Source organism: Drosophila mojavensis, unplaced genomic scaffold (genome assembly GCF_018153725.1).
Source record: "Drosophila mojavensis isolate 15081-1352.22 unplaced genomic scaffold, ASM1815372v1 contig_136, whole genome shotgun sequence".
NCBI lineage: Eukaryota > Metazoa > Arthropoda > Insecta > Diptera > Drosophilidae > Drosophila > Drosophila mojavensis.
Genome location: NW_025318667.1, coordinates 1,044,894 through 1,069,122, shown reverse-complemented (window position 1 = coordinate 1,069,122; position 24,229 = coordinate 1,044,894). Strand labels below are relative to the sequence as shown.

Genomic DNA, 24,229 nt, shown 5'->3' with positions numbered 1-24,229 from the left:
GAGTATACGAATATAAGAGTATACGAGTATAAGAGTATACGAGTATAGGAGTATACGAGTATAAGAGTATAGAAGTATACGAGTATAAGAGAATAGGAGTATACGAGTATAAGAGTATAGGAGTATACGAGTATAAGAGTATAGGAGTATACGAGTATAAGAGTATAGGAGTATACGAATATAAGAGTATAGGAGAATACGAGTATAAGAGTATAGGAGTATACGAGTATAAGAGTATAGGAGTATACGAGTATAAGAGTATAGGAGTATACGAGTATAAGAGTATAGGAGTATACGAGTATAAGAGTATAGGAGTATACGAGTATAAGAGTATACGAGCATACGAGTATAGGAGTATACGAGTATACGAGTATAGGAGTATACGAGTATAAGAGTATAGGAGTATAAAAGTATATGCGTAAGGAGTATAAGAGTATAAGAGTATATGAGTATATGAGTATACGAGTATAAGAGTATAAGAAAATAAGAGTATACGAATAAGAAGAGTATAAGAAGAAGAAGAAGAAGAACATCGCATGAATTTCAATTCCTCGATAGCTCTTCTAATACCTTGAAATCGATTTAAATCGATTTTATATCACACGTTGACTGTCTGCAGCAGCTGTGTCTAAGGTATCTTCTAGTCGGGAGCACCCGGAAAGGGCACTCATACTTATTTGATATGTTTTACTGTCTAGGGTATTCGAGCGACGGCATGCCAAAGCTCTATCTTTCATTTTACTTTCCTCCTATTTTCGGTTAAGCATAAAATTGTTGTGCAAAATTTATAAGTAAATTGCTTTTAATCTCCCGCGAAGTGTTAGCAAAATACTTTCGCAGGCTTGTTTGGGGTTTTTAGTTGCTCGCATGCCAGTGGCTGCGAGTGCGCGGTCTCCATGCACACCTTAGCCAGGTGAGTGGGCGTTTAAAAAGTGGGCGAACCTGTGCAGTTTTGTCGGGCTTTTTTGAAGCTTGTTTGTGTTGGATGACGTTGAAATGTTTTATGTGAGCTCAATTTTCAGCTTCAGTTACACAAAGCTAAACATTTAAGTGAAGCAAAAAATGCTCTGACTAAGAATATTCATTACCATCCCCGCAGGTAACATCATCCATATCATTAATTGCCAAAAGTTTACCAACAAACCTAGCTTTAATATTAGTCCATAAATGATTATGAAGAAAACTTATCGTATTGATCCTACGACTACACTTAAGCTAAAATTATATACTCAATTCAATTCTGTCACATATTAAATAGTATCTAAATTATTCTATATCTTTAATCTTAATAATCCTTATAAGGCCTTATAAACTTTTAGATATGATTATATACAAACGGTTATGACTTCTCTATATAACAATATGAGGCACACTACTTACAAGCTTTATGCAGCATTGAGGGTAGCTCTGTTCCAGAGATCCATATCTAGGAATTACATTTTGCATATTAATAATTTTCTAACAAAAAACTTGACAAAATGATTTCGACTCAGGATTATAGAAGCTACGAAAGTTATATTATACACAGGGAGGATTTAGGCTTAAAATAACTTTTATCTGAAGGACAAACACGTTTCGCTATAGTTATAGATTATATACATACATCTATTATATGTACAAAGATACTACTTTTTGCGCTTCTTAGCCGCACTGGGCTCCAGCTTAGGCTGAAATTGTGGCAGATCCGCACAGAAGAGAACCTAAAATCGAGATATTATATATCATTATCATATTTATATATATATTGGCTATGCTCGTTCACTATGAAAAATAGAGTATACTTGCTCAGAGCTGGTTTTGGAGCTCTTTATATGTACATCTCAGCTGTTATTGGATTGTGAACGAGCATATAACAAGTCGGCTATGACCGACTGCAACTTGGTTATCCATATCTTTGTGGATATACCTACCGCTTGCGCCCAACCTGCGTACTGTCCATGCAGCTGCTGAAAGTGTTGAGCAATCTCTTCATAGATCTTGCTAGTGACGCTCTTCTGGCTGGCCAAATGGGGCAGATAGTGCCGCTGGGCCAGCTTAAAGATGTGGGTATCAACGGGCACCGATTGCAGATGATTCAGCGACATGAGGCATATGCAATCGGCTACCTTGTAGCCAATGCCGGGCAGCTGTACCAAAGCTTCTCGTGCCTCCGCATAGGGCATACGCCGCAATTGCTCAAACCAATCCAATCCACCAAGCTTTTCGATCTCCGTCAGCGAACGGGCTATAAACTTAGCTCGATAGCCAAATTTAGCCGCACGCAACTCAGCGTCCAGCTGGCTGCAGGTGCGTCCGCCTTGCAGGTCTTTCAGCGTGGGAAAGCTGAACTCATCCTGGCCATTAAAGTGTCCAATTTTATTGCCATAAGTTGAACAAAGCCACTGAACCATCGATGAAATACTAAAAAAACAACTCAATATTAGATGTATGAGAAATATTCACAACAAAAACTATAACTCAGTATAAATAGACAGGCTTACCGCTTTATATTATTATTTTGGCTGCACATAAAGCAGATAATGTTCTCCAGCGGCTCTTGGGCCAATATTCGCACTGGTTGGCCAACAAATTTCTTAAAATTCTCATCTGCCTGCATCCAATTTTTTTGCTGCAACTCCAAATCGAAATCAGCGCGCAAATAATCGCTCAGCAAGGCAGTGAAATTAATTTTTGCTGCAGTATTGTCTGCGACGTGAGCGTCATAGGCAATATGGTCCTTTTCGGGCGTCAGCTCCCAATAGGTATTCAAAGCAACGCCGCAATATTTGACTTCCGGCTCTGAACATAATTTGCGCCAGCTAAAATACAATTTTTATAAATTATTACATATTCAACTGGTTTTCATACGCACCGAAAGCTTTGACCGCCTAGTAGAGTGCGCTCCAGATCACAGACTTTAGCTTTTAAACATATTTTGCCACTACTTTTAATAGCTTTTGTCATTTTCGCATTTAAATTACAAATTGAAATGCAAAAATTGCAAGAACAGCTGTTTTAAATGCCGCTAAAAATCGATAACGTGCTTCGGCATTTGTGGTAAGCGAGAGTGCACATATCGATATTCAAAACTTTGGACCCAAACAGCTGATGCCGCCAACCACCGTCTAGTGACATTGAAATGCGAAAAGTATTGCACGCAATTTTGTTCGTGGTGGATGTGTGTGCATATATCGATATTTGATTTGAAACATAACATCTTTCCGTCCTATAATGTTCACTTCTCCTTATCTGTCAAGCATACTTCAGTCGTAGCAAACATATCAGACATATTATATATTTACATATATATTATTCTGACATGCTCATATTAAACAAAAAGTGTTTTCCATTTAAATAGTCTTCTCCTTCTTGCTCACGGATTGTCTGCTGCCCGCTAGCGAGTTGGGTGTTGGGTGCACGCTTCCATCTCTAGTTTCAATGCTTACACGGGCTACATGGAAATTGAAGTTATTTAGTATTTACAAATCTAAAGAAACAGAAAGTAAGTAGAGTGGCAGCAGCAGCAGAAGCAGTAACAGTGATAGCAGGGAACTTGGCGAGACATTAAACATTTACTAAGAGGAAAACACACACACACGTACACACAATATTATGTCAGGCAGCATCAACAATTACACAAACCAAATGTGAGTAAGAATTCCGCAAATGCGAATCTCTCGAAGCCAAAACACTAACAATATTGATAATCAGGTATGCGGCAGCAAATCGTGCTTACGGCGAACAGATCCATCCACAAGCAGAGTCATACCAGCAGATGATGGACAGGATGCCGCAGCTCATAGGCGATCCCGGCATCCAGCTGGTTAACAGGTAACCCACCCGCGCCTTGGACTTTATAAATTTAATAAGCACACATCTATATCAATATCATTATAGTTTGGAGGATCGCGATAAGGCCATTGTCGACAACATAAATGCGGATCAGCATGCCGTATCGCATATAAAATACTTGAATTCTGATCGAGATCTTTCGATAGAGAAACAGTCCAAGGCGCTGGACAAATACTTAGATAGCCAGGACGAGGGTGAGCTACAACGCTTGCATGCATGTCATGTATATATGATATATAATTCTGATTCCTGCTTTCTTTAGAGGCGTCGCTGCGTAAATATTTAGTCTTTGGCGTCCAATGGGTCTCATTGGTTACTGAGAATCTATTGAGCCATCCATTTATTGTTCTGCGCCGCCAGTGTCAAGTTTATAATGCATCGAAGCGCTATCACTTGCATCCGTTTCAACTGATGCCGAGCATTATGCATCTGCACCGGCGCCAAGGTGTCACCACCCTGTGGAAGGGCCTGGGCAGTTGTTTGCTTGTGCGCGGCATGACTCTGGCCATAGACGATGTAATTAGCAAGTTCACCAGCTGGCCAAAGGATGTGGATAGCCGGACGACACTCAAGCGTTTCGGACAGCACCTACTGCTGAAGAGGCAAGTGTCCTTGGAGCAGCGCATCATGGACTAAACTCATCCTAATTCTGATTCTGTCTGCAGCATTAGCATCGGCCTGGTTGTGCCCTTCTATGCCGCCTCCTTGGTGGAGACTGTTCAAAGTGATATCGCCAGCGAGAAGCCTGGCCTGCTCGATGTTTTTCGCGAGGGCAGCCTGCGCCTCTTCTACTGGAGCTCGCCGCAAAAGGGACGCATGCTGCCCGCCTGGGCCTTGATTGGACCCAGCGTTACAATGGGCATTACCAAATATCTATTTGGCCTGGTTATACGCGGCGTTTCGTCGCGTATCATGCGGCGACGCCTGACGATGAAGCAGGAGCAGCGCGGTGCCAAGCATCGCGACGATACGCTGGAGCATCAAAACGCCGAGATCTATGCCAACTTGATATCGATGCTCACCACCGAGATGCTGTTCTTTCCCTTCGAAACGATCCTGCACCGCCTGCAGCTGCAGGGCACACGCACCATCATCGATAATCTGGATAATGGCTATGCTGTGGTTCCCATTCTGACGAACTACCAAGGCGCCATCGATTGCTACCGCACCACGATTCTAACCGAGGGTGTGGCTGGCCTCTACAAGGGCTTCGGTGCTGTCGTTCTCCAGTTCGCTGCGCACGTGGCCGTCATCAAGCTGACCAAGTGGGTCGTCTGCAAGATCACGGAATGCATATCGAACCGCCCGCCCGCTCGCATTGTACAGTATTACAATTTGGATCGGGCGTCCGCAGTGCTGGTCGGCGGTAACAATTCAAATAATTCAACAACCATATCGCCAAGCATCTCAAGCACCGAACTGGATGTTCATAGCGTAGGGCAGAACTCGCTCGATTGATTAGCTTTAGCTTTTGGTTACGTGTTCTACAGACACACACACACCCATATATATACGTATATATATATATATATATATGTATTTTCAAAATTTCGTGTGGAAGCTCTCTCGGCTCTCTCTTTATATCTTTATCTAAGTCTGTAAGGTGTTTTCCATAAGAGAGTTAGATATATCTTCATATATTTTTTTTCTTTTAATTCTATTTCGTTTTGCTGTGATAACTTCCACGAGTCTTGTTTCCTTTATGTGTATATATACATATATATATATATATATATAGATATGCATCATATATATGTGTATTTGTAAATGAAAGGAAATTATATTAGAAAATCCATATTATATTTTATTTTTTTCATGTTTCAATCAAACAGCTTAAAGTTTTAGCCAAGCATGTTATTTATTGAGAACTGATCAATTGTTTCACGTAAGCTAGTCTGAAATTGTGTAATTAGATCATTAAAAAAAATATTTAAACGGAAAAAAAAATTATAACTAAAATTTAAATAAATTTAACAAATCTTTGAAGTGTTCAGACACAATAAAAATAAAATAAAAATGTGTTGAGTTTATAATTAGGTAAAATTATATGTATAAAAATATTAAAAACTAAAATATAAAATAAATGAATTAACAAATTAATAAATAAAACAATTGAGATATATAAATACAAAAATAAGTTATTTGTAAAATATATTATTCTAAACAATTTAAATGAAATGCAGTAGAATCCGGTTAAACCGACGTTATATCCGGAATACGCTACAACCTTCCAAGTTTGTATTGGGACCAGAACTATCGGATTAATAATAATCAGTCATTTTTTATATCTGGAACCCATTGAAAATGCGAATCTGAGAGCGTATATAACATATGTACACCCCATAAAGTATATACAGTGGAGTCCACCTATAACGACGCTCAAGGGACCGACGACTTTACGATTTTTATTTCAATATTCTCTCTCTTCTTTTCAATTAACTAAATACTCTTTAATTTTTGATTGTTTAGCAGCAGTTTTTGATATATAAAAATAGTTGCGCACGACATTATTTAAACGAGACATGCTGTGCGTTAAGATCTCGTCACTACAATTGGAATGAACAAATCTACTCAGAACTTCTGCAGCTTGAAATGCCTCCGAAACGCTAGGTGCTGTCACATCTTCACATTGATCTTCGACGCTGTCGTCGCTATCCTGATCGTCGTCTAATATATTTTTAACAATATTGTCTTCAGAAGGTTCCCCACAAATCGCCAACCCATTGTCAATGAGAACATATTCATCCAGCACTTCCTTTGAAATCGGCAGCTGAATTCTTAGAGCTGTGGCCCAAACCGATAGAGGAATGTCATCTTCGATTTCAATATCATCGCGTGGAACATCTAACTTAGTTTTGGCAAGCCCAGACTGCCTAAAACATTTCGCAATTGTCTCTGGCGAGAGTTGTTGCCATGCATCATTTAGCATTAAAATGGCATCTAGAATGCTAATTTTCGGGTAATTTTCATCGATGCTGTTTTCCATATCGCTGATTATTTTGAGTATAAGATTCTTGCGATAAGTGGATTTGATCACGCGGATTATACCTTGATCCATCGGTTGTAATATTGATTTCGTATTTGTACTTGGTGGCAGGAAGACTAGCGTGATATTCGTTAGATAACTTATGATGGGATGGGCTGGACAATCATCAATTAATAGCAATATCTTCTTTTCCTGCTGTTTAAGCTCAGCATTCCAATCGCGTACCCAACTAGTAAAAATTTCAGACGTCATCCATGCCTGGCGATTACTATAGTAGCCAACAGGCAAAGACTGAACATTTCTGAAGGACTTAGATCGCTTGGATGTTCCAATAACCAATAATTTCCTTTTTAGAGTGCCACTCATATTGGCTGCAAGAAGCAAGGTAATCCTTTCCTTGGATAGCTCCCCGCCAGTGCACTTTTCACCTATAAATTGAAATTTCAATAAACAGATCTTTTCAATATGATCGCGCTTCCCACCTTTCATATTCAACGTTTTGTCTGGAGTTAATTTGTAGAGCAGTCCAGTTTCGTTGGCACTAAAAATGTCATCATCACTGAAATCCTTGCGTAGTGCAGGCCAAATCTGCGTTACCCACTCTTTTGCATCGCATTTTGTATCAGGCAAAGATTCTGTGCTGGCTGTGCCGGAGAGGATATTATGCCGCACCTTAAAGCGGCTTATCCAGCTACCAGAACAATTGAAGTCTTTAATCTTAAATTGTTTAGCGAAAAAATTCGCTTTTTGCTGAAGCAGTGGACCGTTTAATGAGATTCCTCGACTGCGTTGCATTTTAAACCACTGGAACAATGCCTTGTCGACTTGATCTTGTGTCGACGCTCTGACACGTTTTGATTTTAGGACATTACTATTAAACAAAGCTTTAATTTGTTCCTTATTCTTTTTTATTGTGGCAATTGTTGTGTGGCACACGCAGAATTCCTTGGCCAGGGCTACGTTGCGTTCACCGGCTTCCAGGCGGCGAATTATTTGCATTTTTTCTTCAACGGTGAAACACTTTCGTTTTAAAGCCATTTTACATTTTTCTAATTCCCAAGTGTCGTTTAGAGCTGGGAAACTTCAGCGCCACGATAGTTGTTTACCCCTATCGATAGTCGTAAACTATAGACAAATCACACATATCGATAGTCATACGCGATTGGAAAATCACGCGTATATTCGCATATATGTTAAAATGTTCTTATTTTACATTTTATTTTGTAATTTTTGAGTAAAAGCTACCTCAATCTCAAAAAATGTAGTAAAAAAGATTTAAAAAAAAAAAAAACAATACTATCGATAGCATCAAATTCTTGCACTCAAAATATCGAAAATATTGAATTGCGCCCTCGATAATATTTCTGCTGTAGTATCGAATTTGAACTTAATGATCATATTAACGAGCATTATCTTTGATTTGATATTCATGTGCGCATTAAATTTGACATGGAAGGAACTGAAAAAAACTAGAAATGAAAATGATGTCAGCAGTGCACTTTCTTTCTTTCTCTCACTATGAGAACCGACTAAGACATCGAATCACCGTCGCGATAACCGGACGGACATTATGAGCGGAGTTGTTATAACATGATTCCACTGTATATAAAGATAATATAAAATTGAAATTTAAATACAATTTTCAACACAGAAAGGGCACCAGATACACAAAACCAATATACTCTTCAGTATTTCATGAACGAGAGTATAAGGAACTGAGTTGATCTATACGAGGAAGCTATATATGTTAATAGATCTCTAATAGGCATGCACATACGCGTATTTTACATTTCCATTTCAATTCCGAATACAAACTTCGAATATCAATATTATAAACTAGCTTTATTCCTAGAATCAATCATAAACAACAAACTCGATTTGTTTAGTTTACATAACTTTATCTAGGATACTTTGCACAGAGCTCTATACAATGTAAGGCATAACAGAAAGAAAGATGGGAACTGAATATTAAAGCTAATTGCGATTTACTCCGGCTTATAGGTGATGGACTCGTCCTTGAAATTATGCACTTGCTCATACCAAATGTCGTCGGGCGCCTCATCCTCTGGCTGCTCATAGAGCGTGGGCATAGGCAGCGCAGCTTGGGGCTTGCGCAATGGCAGGATCGTATCGTAGATGTAGACCAGGCCGTTTGTGGAGCCAGGCACTGCGCTGCCCTGCACCCACATCACATTGTATTTGGTATTGATGCGCCAGATGCGCAGACCTTTGCTGATGCGCCAACGGTTGCCCATGTGACCGGGCAGCTTGGTGCCCGGCCAGACGCGTCCCTTTTCGCCACCGCCGCCAATGTTGCCGGGACGGCGATGCGTCTTTGTCACACCATGCGAGGCGGGCATGCCCTTGAATCCATGTCGCTTGACCACGCCCTGGAATCCATGATACACACTGCAAAGAATGCGGGTTAGAATAAGCAACATGACACTCTTCTCTGACACTTCTCTCCTCTCGTCACTCACGTCTTGCCGCGGACATCGACAAATTCGCCCACGCGGAAGTGTCCCACGTTCAGTGGTGTACCAGGCGCTAGAGCCGCCTGGGGCGAAACTATGAAACGGGCTAGATTCTTGGTGGGCATCACGCCTGAATCGCGAAAGATTCCACAATACTCTTTGGTCAGCTGGGCAGGATTTGTGCTCTCCGCTCCAACCAAGACGCAGCCATAGCGATTCAAGTTATGTACATTGGGCCTCTGTGTGGGCTTATATTCCTCTGGGGGTATATATTTAATCACATGGTTGTCCACCACCTGCAGGAGCGTAGTACGAATGCGTTCTCCATTCTTCAGCCAAAGCGGATATTGGCCAATCTTACGAGCAATCACCCCGCAACGACGAACGGCCGGTGTCCAAGGCTCGGTAGGTACAGGCAACTCATTCGTTTTGATCAACTGCTTCTGTTCGTAGGTTTGTACGCCTTTAATTAAAGCCGGAGTGCCGTAGGTATCATGGATCACTTCTTTGATGAAACTGCGATTTTCGCCAGTCACTTGATCATCCGTTTGCTGTAAGGAGTTGACATTAGTTAACCAGTTGTCGACTAAATTAGATTAGATGGCTTACTGAGCGCTGTTGTCGTATAAACCAATAGGGATTCCTTAAACGCGGCCGATTCAGGTGTCCCTTCTCGCGGACTTGTGTAACAGAGCAGACGGATCCGTTCAGCCTGTTTTTATCAGAGAAAACTAATATATATAAGACATCTAGGAATATATTATGATTTTTATATACCGTAGGCGTGCCAAATCGCTTAGAACAGTGCGCAGCATGTTAATTATATAATTTTTTAATACAAAAATTCAACTTAAATACATAAATAACAATTATGCGGCACACGGTTCGAGCTTAGTGATGAGTAGCCAAACAGCAAAAGGTATCGATAGGTATGAGCAATAAATGAACAGAGTGCTGCCAGAAGTAGAAGCCAGTTCAATTTATCAAGAGTTTTAGGTGCTCCATTTTCAATTATAAATATGATTTGATTATTCTTCGTGTATTAATCGAGTATTAATCTTGCGTATTTAAATGATTCAATATTTTGTTGTTTCCTATTATAATATTTTCCAGTGAGCAACTAACGATGCTATGTATATCGATAGCTTGTTTTTTATGTGGCCGCATTGCGATCATCTGGCAACGCAGGCACCCTTCCAAAAAACTTTAAACACGTGCAACGCGCTACTGCGGCGTGTTCTGTTTCTTTTTCCATTTTCGGTTGAGTTTTCGTTGACAACAGCAACAAAATGGGCAAGAAAACAAAAGTAGGAAAGACGCGTAAAGATAAATTCTACCAGTTGGCCAAAGAGACTGGCTTCCGCTCACGTGCCGCCTTCAAGCTCATCCAATTGAATCGCAAATTTGGTTTCCTACAACAGTCGCAGGTATGCATCGATCTGTGCGCCGCACCTGGCGGCTGGATGCAGGTGGCCAAACAGAATATGCCTGTCTCCAGCATTGTCATCGGCGTCGATCTATTCCCAATACGTCCAATTGCCGGCTGCATTGGCCTCGTCGAGGACATTACCACAGAGAAATGCCGCCAGTCCCTGACAAAGGAGCTGCAGTCGTGGAAAGCTGATGTAGTGCTGCACGATGGTGCGCCAAATGTTGGACGCAATTGGCTCTACGATGCATACCAGCAGATCTGTCTCACATTGAATGCCCTAAAGCTGGGCACGCAGTTCCTCCGTGGCGGCGGTTGGTTTGTAACGAAGGTTTTCCGCTCTAAGGATTACAATGCGCTGCTCTGGGTACTCAAGCAGCTCTTCAAGAAAGTGCACGCCACCAAGCCCAGTGCCTCGCGTAAAGAGTCCGCCGAAATCTTCGTCGTCTGCCAGGGCTACTTGGCACCGGATCGCATCGATCCCCGTTTGTTGGATGCAAAATATGTGTTCGAGGAGCTGGACCTGGAAGGCAAACAGAAGAATAGTCTGCTGCATCCAGAGAAACAGAAGCGCGTCAAGGCCGAGGGCTACACGGAGCAAGACATTGCCCTGCGCAACGATCTGGCTGCCTCGGAGTTCATGAAGGCGGAGAATGCGTTGGCTGCCCTCCAGGGCATCGGCTCCATTCGCATCGATGATGAGCGCATCGCCAAGCACAAGAGGACGACGACCGAGATCTTAGAGTGCTGCAAGGATCTGAAGGTGCTCGGTCGCAAGGACATCAAGGGCCTGCTGCTCTGGTGGAAACACATCAAGGAGGAGCTGTTCAAAACGGAACCAGAAGGCGTCATCGAGGAGCCAGAGACAGACAAGCAGCCAGCTCCTTTGACCCAAGAGCAGGTCGAAGATATGGAGGATGCCGAGCTGCAGCAACAAATTGAAACCCTCGCCGAGGAGGAGCAAAAGGAGCTGAAGCGCAAACGCAAGAAGACGCTCAAGGCGAAGGCGAAACTCCACGAAAAGATGAACCTCAACATGGTCATCAAGGGCGATGATGGTCCAGTCGAAGAAGGCGAGCAGGAGATCTTCGATCTAAAGGGCATCGACAGCATTAGCGAGCTGAACAACATGCTTGACGTTCAGCCCGATTTCGATGTGGAGGGCGAGCCCGTCGAGCATCCCAAATTGCCCAAATACAAGAAATACGACAAGGATGACAAACGCATGGACGACGATGCCAACTACGAGAACGAGGACGAGCCGGAGCTGAGCCAAGATGAGGACAGCGACAGCGACTACGATCAGCAGGGACTCGGACTCAGCGACAACGACGATGAGGATCACGCGTCGTCCAATACAAAAGGCAAGAAGAAGAAACAGCGAACCGAGCATCCCTTAATCAAGTCGGGGGATTTCCGGGACAAGGACACGCGGCGCCAACAGCGTGTCGCTCTCTGGTATGAAAAGGACACTCTGCAGAATATTGGCAACGAGGACGACGACGATGAGGAGAACTTTGACTTGGATAATCTGGCCAAGGCGTACAAGGCCAAAGGAGTCGCTGTCCTCGGCGAGAACCGCCCGTCCACGGATGGAGATGCCGGCACCCTAGCCCTTGGCAAAAAGGCCAAACGGCGTGCCAGGCACGATGTGCAGAAGGAGGAGAGCAGTTCGGAGTCATCTGACTCGGACTCGGAGCAGGAAGTGGATGAGGATAATGTGGCGGGAGACATGGCTAAAGGTGAGATGAGAGACTTGGACTAGAAAATAAAAATAAAAATGGTAAATGCATAAAGTAAAGATGTAGCTGTCAGAGCAGATAGAAATCCCATAGATAGAGAGAGAGAGAGAGATAAAAAGGTGGGACGATTGTAAAGGCAAAGATTAAAATGCGAATGATTTCTGTCTGTAGACTATGATTATGAAAGTTCAGAAAATAGAAAAGAAAGGGACAGAGATATAATGGTAGCTATGCTAAAGAAGGGAAAGAGATAGCCATATCAATGATTAACAACTCGACGAAAATTGAGAGTGATTGAAATGTTTTATATAAAGATAAAGAGATATAATATACGCTTAAAAATAATGTACTATAAAGGCAGACATACCGTTAAATATGTCCAGACAGCGGGTGTAACAAGGGAGCTCCTAGATCCTAGATAGGACATCATATATGTATCTGATGAAGGTAAAGCGACATAGAGATAAAAATGCATCTTTAAATTCATTCATGGATTATATACTAACTTATCCATTCTTCAATTCCCGTTTCTAGCACCAAAGGCAAAGAAAATTCGCCTGTCCGAGGAGGAACTGGCTCTGGGTGCTCTGCTCGTGCGTGGCAAGAAGACGCGACGCGAATTGGTGGATGCTGCCTGGAATCGTTATGCGTTCAATGATGAGAACTTGCCCGCTTGGTTTGTGCAGGATGAGGCCGAGCATATGACGAAGCCGCACCCGGTGCCCAAGGAGCTGACGGAGGAGTACCAACGGAAGGTGCAGGAGCTGAATGTGCGACCCATCAAGAAGGTGATGGAGGCGAAGGCGCGCAAGAAGCGTCGCGCCACCAAGCGCCTGGCGAAGGCCAAAAAGATGGCCGAAAAGATCATGGAGAATGCGGACGCCACCTCCCAGGAGAAGGCCAAGCAGCTGAAGAAGATCTACAAGAAGGCGCAGGAGAAGAAGAAGGAGATCACCTATGTGGTGGCCAAGAAGCACACAGCCTCGCGTCGTGCACGCCGTCCACCTGGCGTCAAGGGACGCTATCGTGTCGTCGATCCGCGCGAAAAGAAGGACAAGCGCTCCATTGTGGCCAAGAAGCGGCGCGAGAAGGGCAGCAAAGGTGGCAAAGGCAAGGGCAAGGGCAAGCGCTAGTTAGTGGAAACTTAGCTCATAGTCGGCTTTATGTAAATGCTAATGTATAGAATAAATAGGAACTAGTGGAATAATATGTGACATATAATATTCATTTGCCTAACATGCTGTTAAGCAACGTATCGAAGTGTCCAATGTTATTAACAGCTGTTGAATCAGGATTCATCTCGATCTACTCTAATGACTACAGGAGTGACCAAGGAAAATATAAAAAAAAAATATACATAATTACATTTTCATTCATATATAATTAACAGATCAACATATATACAAAATATAGTAGATACATAATGTTAGGTTAACAGTACTGTTAAGTGCAGCTCAGAGCGCACTGTTAGGCTGGTACTCGTACAACTTCTCGCCACTCTGCTCGCCGTTGAGCCTCAGCTTGTGCTCCTTGAGCAGCTTGCTCAGGTGATGGCTGACATTGTAGGCAGCAGCTGGCCAGAGTTGCTCGGGTGTCTCCTTATAGACGACCTTGACCACATCCAGAGCCTGCCACGCCTTGCCCGGCCGTTGGCTGAAGAAGTTCAGAATCTGCTCTTCACGCTGATTGCGATGATTGATATAAAATTGAATCTTCTCAACGGGATCTGGTATGATATTGCCGTGAGCGGGATATATGATGGATGGTGCGATATTCAGTATCTTCTGCAGGCTCTGCATATAGTCGAAGAGGTCCTCGAAGACGGCGGTACCCTCGCCTGCGAAGCATACAACACATTTCAGTGGAGACCCTGGAGGATGCAGATCTCTCACTCACCCAGTATGCAGTCGCCGCTGAAGAGTGTGCCATCGTCCATGGTCAGCACAACGTGATCCGTTGTATGGCCAGGTGTGTGCACTATGCGCACTTTGGCACCAGCGACGGACAGCTCCTGATTATCCTTGAGCTGCTGCACAGATATGTGAGCGGGTATTTCCTTGCAGGAATCATCGCTCGAGTCCTCCAGACTGCGCGGAAACTTGTACACCTCACAATCTGCATTGATGGGCACTACAGTTAATAAAAACGCACAAGGACACACGCATTTAAATAAAATAGCATCGACTATGCAGATGTTTCGCACCTTTGTCCGCCAGTTGCTTGTTGCCCACAATGTCCTTGACCCCGCCCACATGATCGTGGTGCCAGTGCGTGAGGATAATTTTGCTGATTGTTGCCTGCTCCTCCCGCAGCACACCCTTTAAATGATCTATATACTGCGGTACATCTTCATCACCGGTATCAATAAGAATTCGCCTGAGAAGAGAAAAAAATTGAACTTTGGATCGGACAGAAAATTCAAATCGCACTTTTTGCCATTGCCCAGTAAATAGGTGTTTGTTCCTTGCAGCGTCATCGGACTGGGATTGCAGCCGAGAATGCGTATTATGGAGGCGCTAAGGCGTGTTACCGGCGGTATTAGTGCCATTATATTGTATAATTTAATATAAGCCGTTGACTCTTAAGCACGTAAATAAACCAAGTGCAAACGTTATCGTCGATCAGCTGCTCCGCAATAGTGATGCGACAATTGACTGAATTTTCTATCGATGCTTGACGCCAAGTTCTTCTGTACTATCACTTGCACTTCGCGCTTGCGTTATTTGTTATCGATATGTGCGCCATATATATTGATTTTAAAATAAATTTCAAATTTCAATATGCCTTGTGTAAGAGACTTTTGCCCTTTATAAGATAAGAATAAACACTATTGATTTTGACTTGTTTTTATTATTTTTCGTAAGTTTTTTTATTTTTGTTTTGTTTGCTGTTCTTTTGACTAGGATGCAGATGCTGTATACATACTATACATGTATATATATAGATAACTATTTTTTGTTTTTTGTTTTTTTTTGTTGCTTTTTGTTTTGCTTTTCTTCATTTTGATGCGTTTACAAATTACAAAAATTATGAACTTAAAAAGAGTTCAACTATGTTTTTGCTTGTTAATATCATTGCTTAAATTTTTTAATAGAGAGAGATATATATATAGATATATGGCCAAAACAAAGAGCGAGGGATAGAGATAGAGAGAAAAACAAATTGTGCCTGCATACAAGTTAAGACTTTAAAAAAAAAAATAAACAGATACAAAATACGAAAGTAAAAGTTAGTTGAAAATGCATTTCGAGTTTCTAATTTACATAATATAAAGTAATACATAAATCGAGATATAGTTGAGAGAGAGAATAATTGAGTTTTGCATTCATTAATAATAATAATATATTATGCATATATATTTAAGCTAAAAATTAAGGTTTTCGTTTCGTTTCGCTTTTATAGAATATTGCATTACTTTTTGGATTCATTTCTTTTAAATTTAAATTTAGCTTTTGTTATGTATTAATGGCCACGCGTGTTTTGTTTTGTTTTGTCTTTTGTGTGTTTGTTTTGTTTTTCTTTTTGCGAAAAACAAAAAAAAAAATGTTTTTTGTTGAACACATTTTTTGACCTGGCTAATTACTAATATTATTTCATTTCCTTCTTTTTCATTTGCTGCCTTTCTTAATATTGTATATATATAAAAATAAAAAAGATACGATCCTATATAAATATATATGATGCCTGCTATATATATATATATATTAATATGTGGAAGAGAACATAAAATCAGAGGAAGAACAAAATATGAAAGTAAAACAACCCAATGAATGGAGCGAGAAAAGCTTGACTAAACTATTGGAACTATTCTCACAATATGCACTAGATAATGATTGATGATTCCAATTTCTTTTCGATTTTCCTTGTTGGAGAGGGGTGGGGGAGGGAGGGTGATGGTTTTCAACTATATGTGTAAATATCTATATAAAAATGTATATACTATATATATATTTGTATATATATAAACTGACTGTTGGGCGTATCGGTCATCATCTTAGCTGATCATCTCGCGGTATTTCAATTTGTGCTTCGATAACATATCGGTGACGGTCACCAGCTTTTTGATCGATATTATATGCGATAGTTCCTGCAATTCCGGCAAATACGAAACGCAAATGTGATGCAATGTGGCTAATTCGCGACCTATGAAGAAAACAACAGCATATAACTACCGATAAATATCGATAAGTGCGTATCTGGCTCACCCGTATCCTGTACATTGTGATTAGTATTCTGCTCGCTAAACATAACAAACGGCGGATTCGGATCGGTGACTTGCGATAACTGATCCAAGAACACAATCATCCGCTCCTTGTTCTTGAGTATAAATGGATTCACCACCTCCATATATTGTTCCTGGAAGAGCATAGAAATGGATTAGTCGATGCGTCTAGATTGTCAGCCCATTGGACCTACCTTGCCGCCAAATTCGATTAGATTTGCGAGATTCTGCAAGCATTTGGCCACCATGATCAGGGATCGGGTTGCCGCCGTCGGCGGCGTCTCGCTGACCAAGCCGAATTGCCGTGGATTGAGCAGCGAGGGACAGAGCAGACGCAGGAATATAAAACCGGATACGACGCGCGTGCGCACCAAACGCTCCGTCGGCCACTTGGCCACGACCGCCTTCTGCAAGCAGTTGCAGATGTAGCGCACGTTGCGCGGACAAGCGTCCGGCGACGTGAATATCGACTGGGTGACCAGGTCGAGTATCTGCAAGAGGAATTCGGCGTTGGTGCACGCGTCGTCGTTGACATCCATCTTGGTTGGATTCAGCTCGGCCGACTGCTTGCTCTCGAGAATGCGCTGCACCGTCTCGCTGACGGCCGACTGCAGGAAGCCGCTGCACTCGGTGCGCATGTACAAGTCCATGAGGGTCGTCGCCAGCGATGCACCGCGGAACAGGGTCGTTGTCTCGTTCTCCCGGGCCACTTCCGCCTGGCAGAGGATGCGTATCAATTCCGTTTCGCGCTTCTCGTGCCGAAACACGCGCAACAGCGCCGTGGCCAACGGCACGCGATCGTTGTGACAGAGCTCGGCCAGCGCCTTCACAGCATGCAGCTCCGGCTCGAGCAGGAGCTGCTGCAGCGGGCTGTACTCCTCGCACGGCATTATCAGATCGTCCAGATAGCGCATGCGCAAGCGCAGCGAGCCCCACTCGCCCATCGGCGTCATGCCCGTCAGCTTGTACCAGTCCTCGGTCTCCTGGCCGTTCTTCAGGCTGGCCAAGTCGATCGTTAGCTCGGCCACCTCCGAGTCCTTGCCACGTTTGCCGCGCGAGACGACGGTAATTGTCAGGGAGACAACGTCTGGCGGAACATCGCTAAAAGCATGAAACGAAATGGAATAGAACGCTGTAAATATTATGATATAGGGGAATATGTTTTATCTATATCTATAAAACTCTGAGAATGTTGCAGTAGGAATCAGAATCAGAGCAGCAAACGGACACGGAACGGTGGAATTGAAACAGAAGTATGGGAAAATCCCATGCAAAAGTGAGCGACACACTTACTCAAGCACAAACTCCTCCTCCCAGACGGGCTCGGGCGCTATCTTGACCCTGGTCTTGCCAACCTTGACCTGATTCAGGGAAATACTGCAATAGGGATGTGGCACGAGTTTGAATGGCAATCGATGCGCCTCCAGCACATGCAAGTTGAGGCAACGCAGCTCACGCAGACGCGAGACCTTCTTCTGGGCGCGACTCAGCTGCGAATCGCACTGGGCCTTCAGAGCATTGATCCACTCCACATAGCTCTCCTGGCTGGGGGCGCACAGATAGGTGACGGTGGCCAGGCAGGGCAGGGCTCGCTCCACGATCTGGAAGCAGTAGGGTCGCTCCCAGAGCGAGTCATGGCACTGATATAGATAGGCGCACGATAAATCGATGAGGCCTTTTGGTTTAGTCTTTTTTGGATTGTCATAGAAGCAGAGCTGCGTCTCGGTGCCGTCGTTGATCAGCGCAAAGTACAGCTGCTTCCACTTGGTCGTCTTGTCCGACTTCTTGTTGAGATGCCCGTGATGCTTGATGCCCTTGATCTTCTTCAGGCCAATCTGATCGCGACACTCACGCAGCGTGGCATAGATCTTCTCGGCCGCTTTCTCCACCACGTACTGTTGGTTGAACTCGGGCTGGCTGCCATTGACGACGGGATGGTTGAGTGAGTGCCCCTCGACAATTTGCTCCTTGCGATAGCGATTAATCACAGCATCGAGGCATTCGAACGTTCGACCGCCCATTAGATAGCGTACGCCCTTCTTCTCGATGCGAAATCTCTGTATCTGATTGTTGATGTGAAAGAAGAGCGAATAGTCCCCGGGCGAATTGTCGCTGGGTCGCACCAGAAAACTGCCAGGACCAGCTGCAAGATGGAGAGCAAGAATAACAGTTAGTGAAATCTATCGATAACACACTTATATAACACATTTATTGCCTCTCTCTCTTAAGTTCGTAAAGCGAATTCACCTTTCAATTATTCTGGGCCTTGTTTATTTATCGAATAAAAAATGTATTTTGCAATCGCTACTTTCAAAAGATATGAGAGAAAGTTAGCGAAGACTCGAATTTCGTCTGTTTAACTTTAATACAACTGACTAGTTGCTAGGATTGACTTGATACTACCAAAATGAATTTAAATGACGTTCCAAGTGTGACTTGCTTTGTTATCGACTCATATTATTGTCTACTCACCCTTGACCAGCATATCGACGGCCTCGTTTTTGGTGCAATTTGGATGGAACCAGGGAAAGACGGTATTGGGATCGATAGATACGTCCAGATCGTCGACCAGCTCACGAAAGATCATGCCCTGCTCCCCAGTGCGATGGGCCGTCACCCACAGCCAGCCATCGCCCATGTCATTGTGCACGAAGAAGATGTCGCCCTTCTGAAAGCTCAGCTCATCCGTTTCCGGCATTTTCGTGTACGGCAAGATGGCAACCACGCGTTTCTTATCATTCACTGGCTCCGGCGGTGCAACGGGTATGACCAGACGTTCGCGCTTCAGCAGATCACTGCACGACGTATAATACCCAACGAGATCGCTTAGCGAAATGAACTGACGTCCGCCAATGTAAAAGTCTCCGCAGACGGCCGTAATGCTGCAAGGATCAGGAGAAAAGGTCAAGTTAAAAATATTATCGATAGTTATCGATATGACTGTAGATATATATATGCGTATATTATCTTTGGCTTGCAAATATAGTCAACGTTCACAAAGTAGCCAAGAAAATTCATTTAAAGTTATCGATAAATTGAACTATTGAAGACTACACATTGAGCTATCAATACTTGTTTGTACACTAAGCTCAAATTGAATGACTATAGAAGCTAAATCTCAAAGAGTTTAGTATAGCATGCACACAGGGTGCAAACTTACCGAAAATGATTAATGCCTGTGCGTCCACAATAACTGAGCACATAGGAACCAGGCTTGCGATCACTTTCGCGTACTGTGAATGAGAATAGAAACCGAGCATTAGAACATGTAGATGCATGGATGAGAGATAATATCTATGTATATAAGGTATACTCACCCAGATAACTGCCCAGTTTGCCGCTGCCACGCAGACGTGCCTCCGCCGAATAGCGATCCAATCGTCCATGATACCATTCACTCTCCGGCGGAGCAATTATCGCCGGACGTTCGCCTGCAAGCAAATAATGTTGAAAAATGTGCCAAATTAACAGCATTGCACAACACGCAAGCGACGAAACAGAAACAAAAACAAAACACAAAGAATGGGACATCGTTTTCTTGCCAGATGGTCAAAACGAAATACCCTAGCTTGAGCAAATTTAAGTTGCCGTAGATAAGTTTACTATATGTATTTCTGTTTAAGTGGATAACCATGTATCGATAACACACGTGCATAATTAATAAACACGATTTATGACAAGGAAATTCAATAACAATTTTATATATTGCCATTATCAATAAACTCATTATAAAAACATCTCTTTTGCTTAGAAATCATGTATTTAAGCACATCGATAATTATCGATATCAATGTGCAGCCATTGCTACACAAATTCTCATATGCACACACTCGATGCCACAACCAGCTGACCTTATGGAATGCAATATTTATTATCGATATGAGGCGATAGCTGCAATGGGCTGGCATGTATATATGTGTGTGTGTGTGTGTGTGTGTGTGTGTGTGTGTGTGTGTGTGTGTGTGTGCGTGTGCGTGTGCGCTTATCGCATTTCATTTGACAAACGATAAATACGTTTGTTGACAATTGATCGTTGTCTGCCAGCTGTATTGACCACAAACATACACAGACATACCCATATATATGCTTACATATATATATATATATGTATATATACATATATGCTTGTGGCTGCACTTGCTGTATATGTACTCTTACTCTATACAGCTGGCAACATGCCATAAAAAAAATGTTGACAACGATCAATTGTCAACAAACGTATTTATCGTTTGTCAAATGAAATGCGATAAGCGCACACACATACATGTATATATATATGTATATATATATGTCTGTGTATGTTTGTGGCTGCACTTGCTGTATATGTACTCTTACTCAATACAGCTGGCAACATGCCATAGAAAAAATTTTGACAGCGATCAATAACGTATTTATCGTTTGTCAAATGAAATGCGATAAGCGCACACGCACACACATACACATTCTGCTAAAGGTCACGCATGTTGTTAAAAGAGATGTGAGAGAGAGAGGGCGAGAGCAAGAGCTGGCAAGGTTGTCAGCGATCAATTGTAGGTGAAAGAAAGGCAGAGAGCGAGAGAGAGAGTGGGCAGAGAACGACTTAAGCGCATGACTCACAAACAGCTACGCAGACGCAATAATTGCCAAAGCTTTGGCTTTATTTTCTCTTTTGTTTTTGAATTTGTGCCGCATGACGCATTGGCACGCGCGCTTCAAACAGACGGTAGCCCGTCCATTGCACCTTGGCAGCCTAGAGTCAGTCACAAGGCTGCGCTTACAAACAGCTGATGATTCACCTAATGTAAACACACACATACTTAACCGCATTTGTGTGTGTGTGTTTGCTTAAAGGCAGGCAAGCTATCCATGCATGCATACGTACGTACATATACATTAATATAAATTTGTATGCATGTTGCCATATGTTTACAATTAGGGGGCAGCGAACAGCCACAAGTTCGTCTTGCGAACCGGTTCTATAAAATACTAGAGTGCATACAAAGGGCACTGATTCATTTGATGTACTTATTTATGTATGTATGTACCTGCATATTTATGTGTTCAACACTCACCATTCAGCATATGCGGTCCATCGAATTCATCCTGATCCAATTCCTGTGCCAGATCGTTCAAATCAATGCCACCAGCGGCCATCATGGCGCCGAGACCCGTTATACCGCCCAATGCCGCTAGGTTGCCGTCATCGGAGCCGCCCGTTGGCGAGCCGAGTTTATCTTTCTGTATGACAACGTCCACATTACCCAAACGCATTAGATCTGCCATTGATTGGTATTTTTGTTGTATGTATGGATGTATGTGTGTGTTTTGGTATTTTTTGGTTACTTTTTATGCAAATGCAAATATGCGTATGCGCTTATGTACTTTATGCTGTTTATCTATGTGCGTAAGCAGCTGTGCAGATGTTTTGTATGCGAGTATTGTGTGTGAGCGTGTGTATGTATGTATGTACGTTGTTGTTGCTTTGTTTTGGCTGTGGCGCTGTGCAGCAGCAGCAGCGCACGCTGCGCCCAACTCACAATAATAATAGTAATTATTGCTGTTGCTGCTGTTTTTGTTGTTATGCCGGTGATGCGTCGCGCTGTAATAATAATGCAAAATAGACGCAGGCGACAAAAGCCAAAAAGAAAGAGAGACAGATAGAGAGAGAGAAAGCTTGAGTTAGTGAGAGCGCATGTATATGGTATGTATGTATATATGTATGTCTGACTGTGCATGCGTCTGTGAAAGCAGTCAAGTCTTTGCCTGTGTTCGTGTGTATGTGTATGTATGGCCGTGTGGGTGGCGTAAATGAATGAATAGAATATACAAGCAATTTGTTATAAACAAAATGCAATATGCATGACTGTCGCATTTATCAGCATGCGAGTTAGATTGTCTTGCCTGTGTGTGCGTGTGTCTGTGTATGTCTCCAAGAGAGCGCAGAGCCGGCAAAAGCATGTAAGCAGAGAGAGCGCCGTCTCGCCATTGTCGCGCACTTACATGCATGCAGTGTCGATGTGTATGTGTATGTATATGCTGCATTGGAGCTGTGCCGTCTCGTTCGGACTTTGGTTCATTGCAACTAGTTAAGCTGATCAATTGAATTAGATCACAGATATATGTGTATACAAATCAATTATTTTTGTTTTGCTATGAAAACTCTTTTGGTAAGATTATAATCAATAATGAGTAAATGAGTTTAAAGCCAATGGAACTTATATAAATGAGAAAATTAGCGATATTGCTTGAATAACACATTAGTTCATTATATACACGAACGTTTCAACCAATTCAATTGAACGAGAAAGTACAACTCAATGCTGCATATGCAGACACACACATACACACAGTATATATGCATCTACATACAAGGAGCAATGGCACAATAAAAATCAAATGGAACCAAGAAAAACGTTGAATGAAAATTTCTCGTTTCCGTTTTGCCGTCTGACAACGAGCGCTGAGCACATACACACAAGCTCATACAACCCCCACCCCCAAACCACAATCAAGAGTTCAGAAACAGCCGAGAAACAATGAATTGAGTTTTCAGTTTTAGACGGCAGGCAAAATAATCGAATTGTTTCTTTTTTTCGAGATATTTGTTTATTTTAAGCACTCGTTCATCCTAATTGCTGTACAATAGGTGGCTATTTAACGGTAAATACCGTTAGCGTTTCAATTTAACGAAGCGTATGTATGTATGAGTGTTGTATGTGTTTGGTTGACCACTCGAAGATGAGAAAAAAAACTAAGCAATATACGTACTCAAATTTTGGACTCCACCCTCTGGGGTATGGCCACCCCTTTTCAAATATACGGACAATATGCGACACGCACACACATACACATACACCTAAGGCAGACTGGCTGGGGGCAATGCAAACGAATAAGGCAACAAAAGAAAGCAGCAGAAATTTTCTACACTTACAATGTATACGTCTTATGTATGTATTGTAGATATGTGCGCGCCTGTGTGTTGTATGTTGTGTATGAGTGTGTGTAGGTGGGTATGTGTAAATTTTAGCACCATACACGAGACGACGATACACACAGACACACGGGAGTTGCACACTAACACAATGAAAACAAAAAACACGATCAGCACTATTCAGGACATTTCCAATACGGTATTTCTTGTTATATTTATTTGGCAAATTAATTCACCGAATCGTCGTTTTGGGAAAGCACAGCCAATTTAGAAATATTTTGGGGGTTCGCCGTTGCTGTGTGCCCGCACCGTACCCGTACAATACGCGTTTTGTTTTGCGGCGCACACACACATTGGGGATGTTGATATCATGGCATATCGAAATATCGATTGAGCACTTGACGATACTTCCACCATTTACAATATCGATACTGGCAATCGACTATGAGATTGCAACAAATACTCCAAATCAAACAATCATTGTCATAAATTTTTTGTTTTTGAAATTGTAAAAATTAATAGCTACAGGTGACAAATATCTTGTCATTATGTCTTAGTAAATTACTAACGATTTCATCGAATTATATCTCTGATGTTTGATTAACATCGCTCAGCAGCTGTTTTATGTAATATCG

At 42.5% G+C, this 24,229-nt stretch overlaps 7 protein-coding genes across 9 annotated transcripts; 2 read left to right on the top strand and 5 right to left on the bottom strand.

Moving 5' to 3' along the window:
- Positions 1–1,131: 1,131 nt before the first annotated feature.
- On the bottom strand, positions 1,132–3,034 carry LOC6585658 (N-glycosylase/DNA lyase). The gene is made up of 4 exons (XM_002011250.4): positions 2,852–3,034; positions 2,481–2,798; positions 1,911–2,400; positions 1,132–1,700 (listed from the first exon to the last, which is right to left on the bottom strand). The coding sequence occupies exons 1-4, from the start codon at positions 2,941–2,943 to the stop codon at positions 1,626–1,628; spliced, it is 975 nt and encodes a 324-aa protein (XP_002011286.1). The 5' UTR covers positions 2,944–3,034; the 3' UTR covers positions 1,132–1,625.
- Positions 3,035–3,189: 155 nt separating this feature from the next.
- On the top strand, positions 3,190–5,800 carry LOC6585659 (solute carrier family 25 member 46). The gene is made up of 5 exons (XM_002011251.4): positions 3,190–3,626; positions 3,691–3,810; positions 3,877–4,025; positions 4,094–4,433; positions 4,497–5,800. The coding sequence occupies exons 1-5, from the start codon at positions 3,592–3,594 to the stop codon at positions 5,287–5,289; spliced, it is 1,437 nt and encodes a 478-aa protein (XP_002011287.1). The 5' UTR covers positions 3,190–3,591; the 3' UTR covers positions 5,290–5,800.
- A 342-nt stretch (positions 5,801–6,142) lies between these two features.
- On the bottom strand, positions 6,143–7,918 carry LOC26528506 (tigger transposable element-derived protein 4). The gene is made up of 2 exons (XM_015160980.3): positions 7,300–7,918; positions 6,143–7,245 (listed from the first exon to the last, which is right to left on the bottom strand). The coding sequence occupies exons 1-2, from the start codon at positions 7,853–7,855 to the stop codon at positions 6,263–6,265; spliced, it is 1,539 nt and encodes a 512-aa protein (XP_015016466.1). The 5' UTR covers positions 7,856–7,918; the 3' UTR covers positions 6,143–6,262.
- A 722-nt stretch (positions 7,919–8,640) lies between these two features.
- LOC6585660 (39S ribosomal protein L3, mitochondrial) lies at positions 8,641–10,209 on the bottom strand. The gene is made up of 4 exons (XM_002011252.4): positions 10,069–10,209; positions 9,901–10,003; positions 9,298–9,842; positions 8,641–9,226 (listed from the first exon to the last, which is right to left on the bottom strand). The coding sequence occupies exons 1-4, from the start codon at positions 10,104–10,106 to the stop codon at positions 8,803–8,805; spliced, it is 1,110 nt and encodes a 369-aa protein (XP_002011288.1). The 5' UTR covers positions 10,107–10,209; the 3' UTR covers positions 8,641–8,802.
- A 260-nt stretch (positions 10,210–10,469) lies between these two features.
- Positions 10,470–13,671, top strand: LOC6585661 (pre-rRNA 2'-O-ribose RNA methyltransferase FTSJ3). The gene is made up of 2 exons (XM_002011253.4): positions 10,470–12,462; positions 12,997–13,671. Exons 1-2 carry the CDS (start codon positions 10,581–10,583, stop codon positions 13,593–13,595), a joined length of 2,481 nt encoding a protein of 826 aa, XP_002011289.1. The 5' UTR covers positions 10,470–10,580; the 3' UTR covers positions 13,596–13,671.
- A 152-nt stretch (positions 13,672–13,823) lies between these two features.
- Positions 13,824–15,109, bottom strand: LOC6585662 (beta-lactamase-like protein 2 homolog). Of its 2 annotated transcripts, none has more exons than XM_015160981.3 (4): positions 14,892–15,109; positions 14,666–14,838; positions 14,359–14,592; positions 13,824–14,299 (listed from the first exon to the last, which is right to left on the bottom strand). In XM_015160981.3, the coding sequence occupies exons 1-4, from the start codon at positions 15,008–15,010 to the stop codon at positions 13,917–13,919; spliced, it is 909 nt and encodes a 302-aa protein (XP_015016467.1). In that variant the 5' UTR covers positions 15,011–15,109; the 3' UTR covers positions 13,824–13,916. The 2 variants fall into 2 exon arrangements, with proteins under 2 accessions (XP_015016467.1, XP_002011290.1); XM_002011254.4 differs by having other exon boundaries at positions 14,359–14,577.
- A 1,055-nt stretch (positions 15,110–16,164) lies between these two features.
- On the bottom strand, positions 16,165–23,947 carry LOC6585663 (ras GTPase-activating protein 1). 2 transcript variants are annotated; one of them, XM_032732822.2, is made up of 9 exons: positions 23,595–23,947; positions 21,736–21,901; positions 20,002–20,115; positions 19,845–19,917; positions 19,157–19,566; positions 17,978–18,827; positions 16,879–17,785; positions 16,668–16,818; positions 16,165–16,605 (listed from the first exon to the last, which is right to left on the bottom strand). In XM_032732822.2, exons 2-9 carry the CDS (start codon positions 21,818–21,820, stop codon positions 16,457–16,459), a joined length of 2,739 nt encoding a protein of 912 aa, XP_032588713.1. In that variant the 5' UTR covers positions 21,821–21,901; positions 23,595–23,947; the 3' UTR covers positions 16,165–16,456. The 2 variants fall into 2 exon arrangements, with proteins under 2 accessions (XP_032588713.1, XP_002011291.1); XM_002011255.4 differs by lacking the exon at positions 23,595–23,947 and having other exon boundaries at positions 21,736–22,169.
- Between the last annotated feature and the right edge of the window lie 282 nt (positions 23,948–24,229).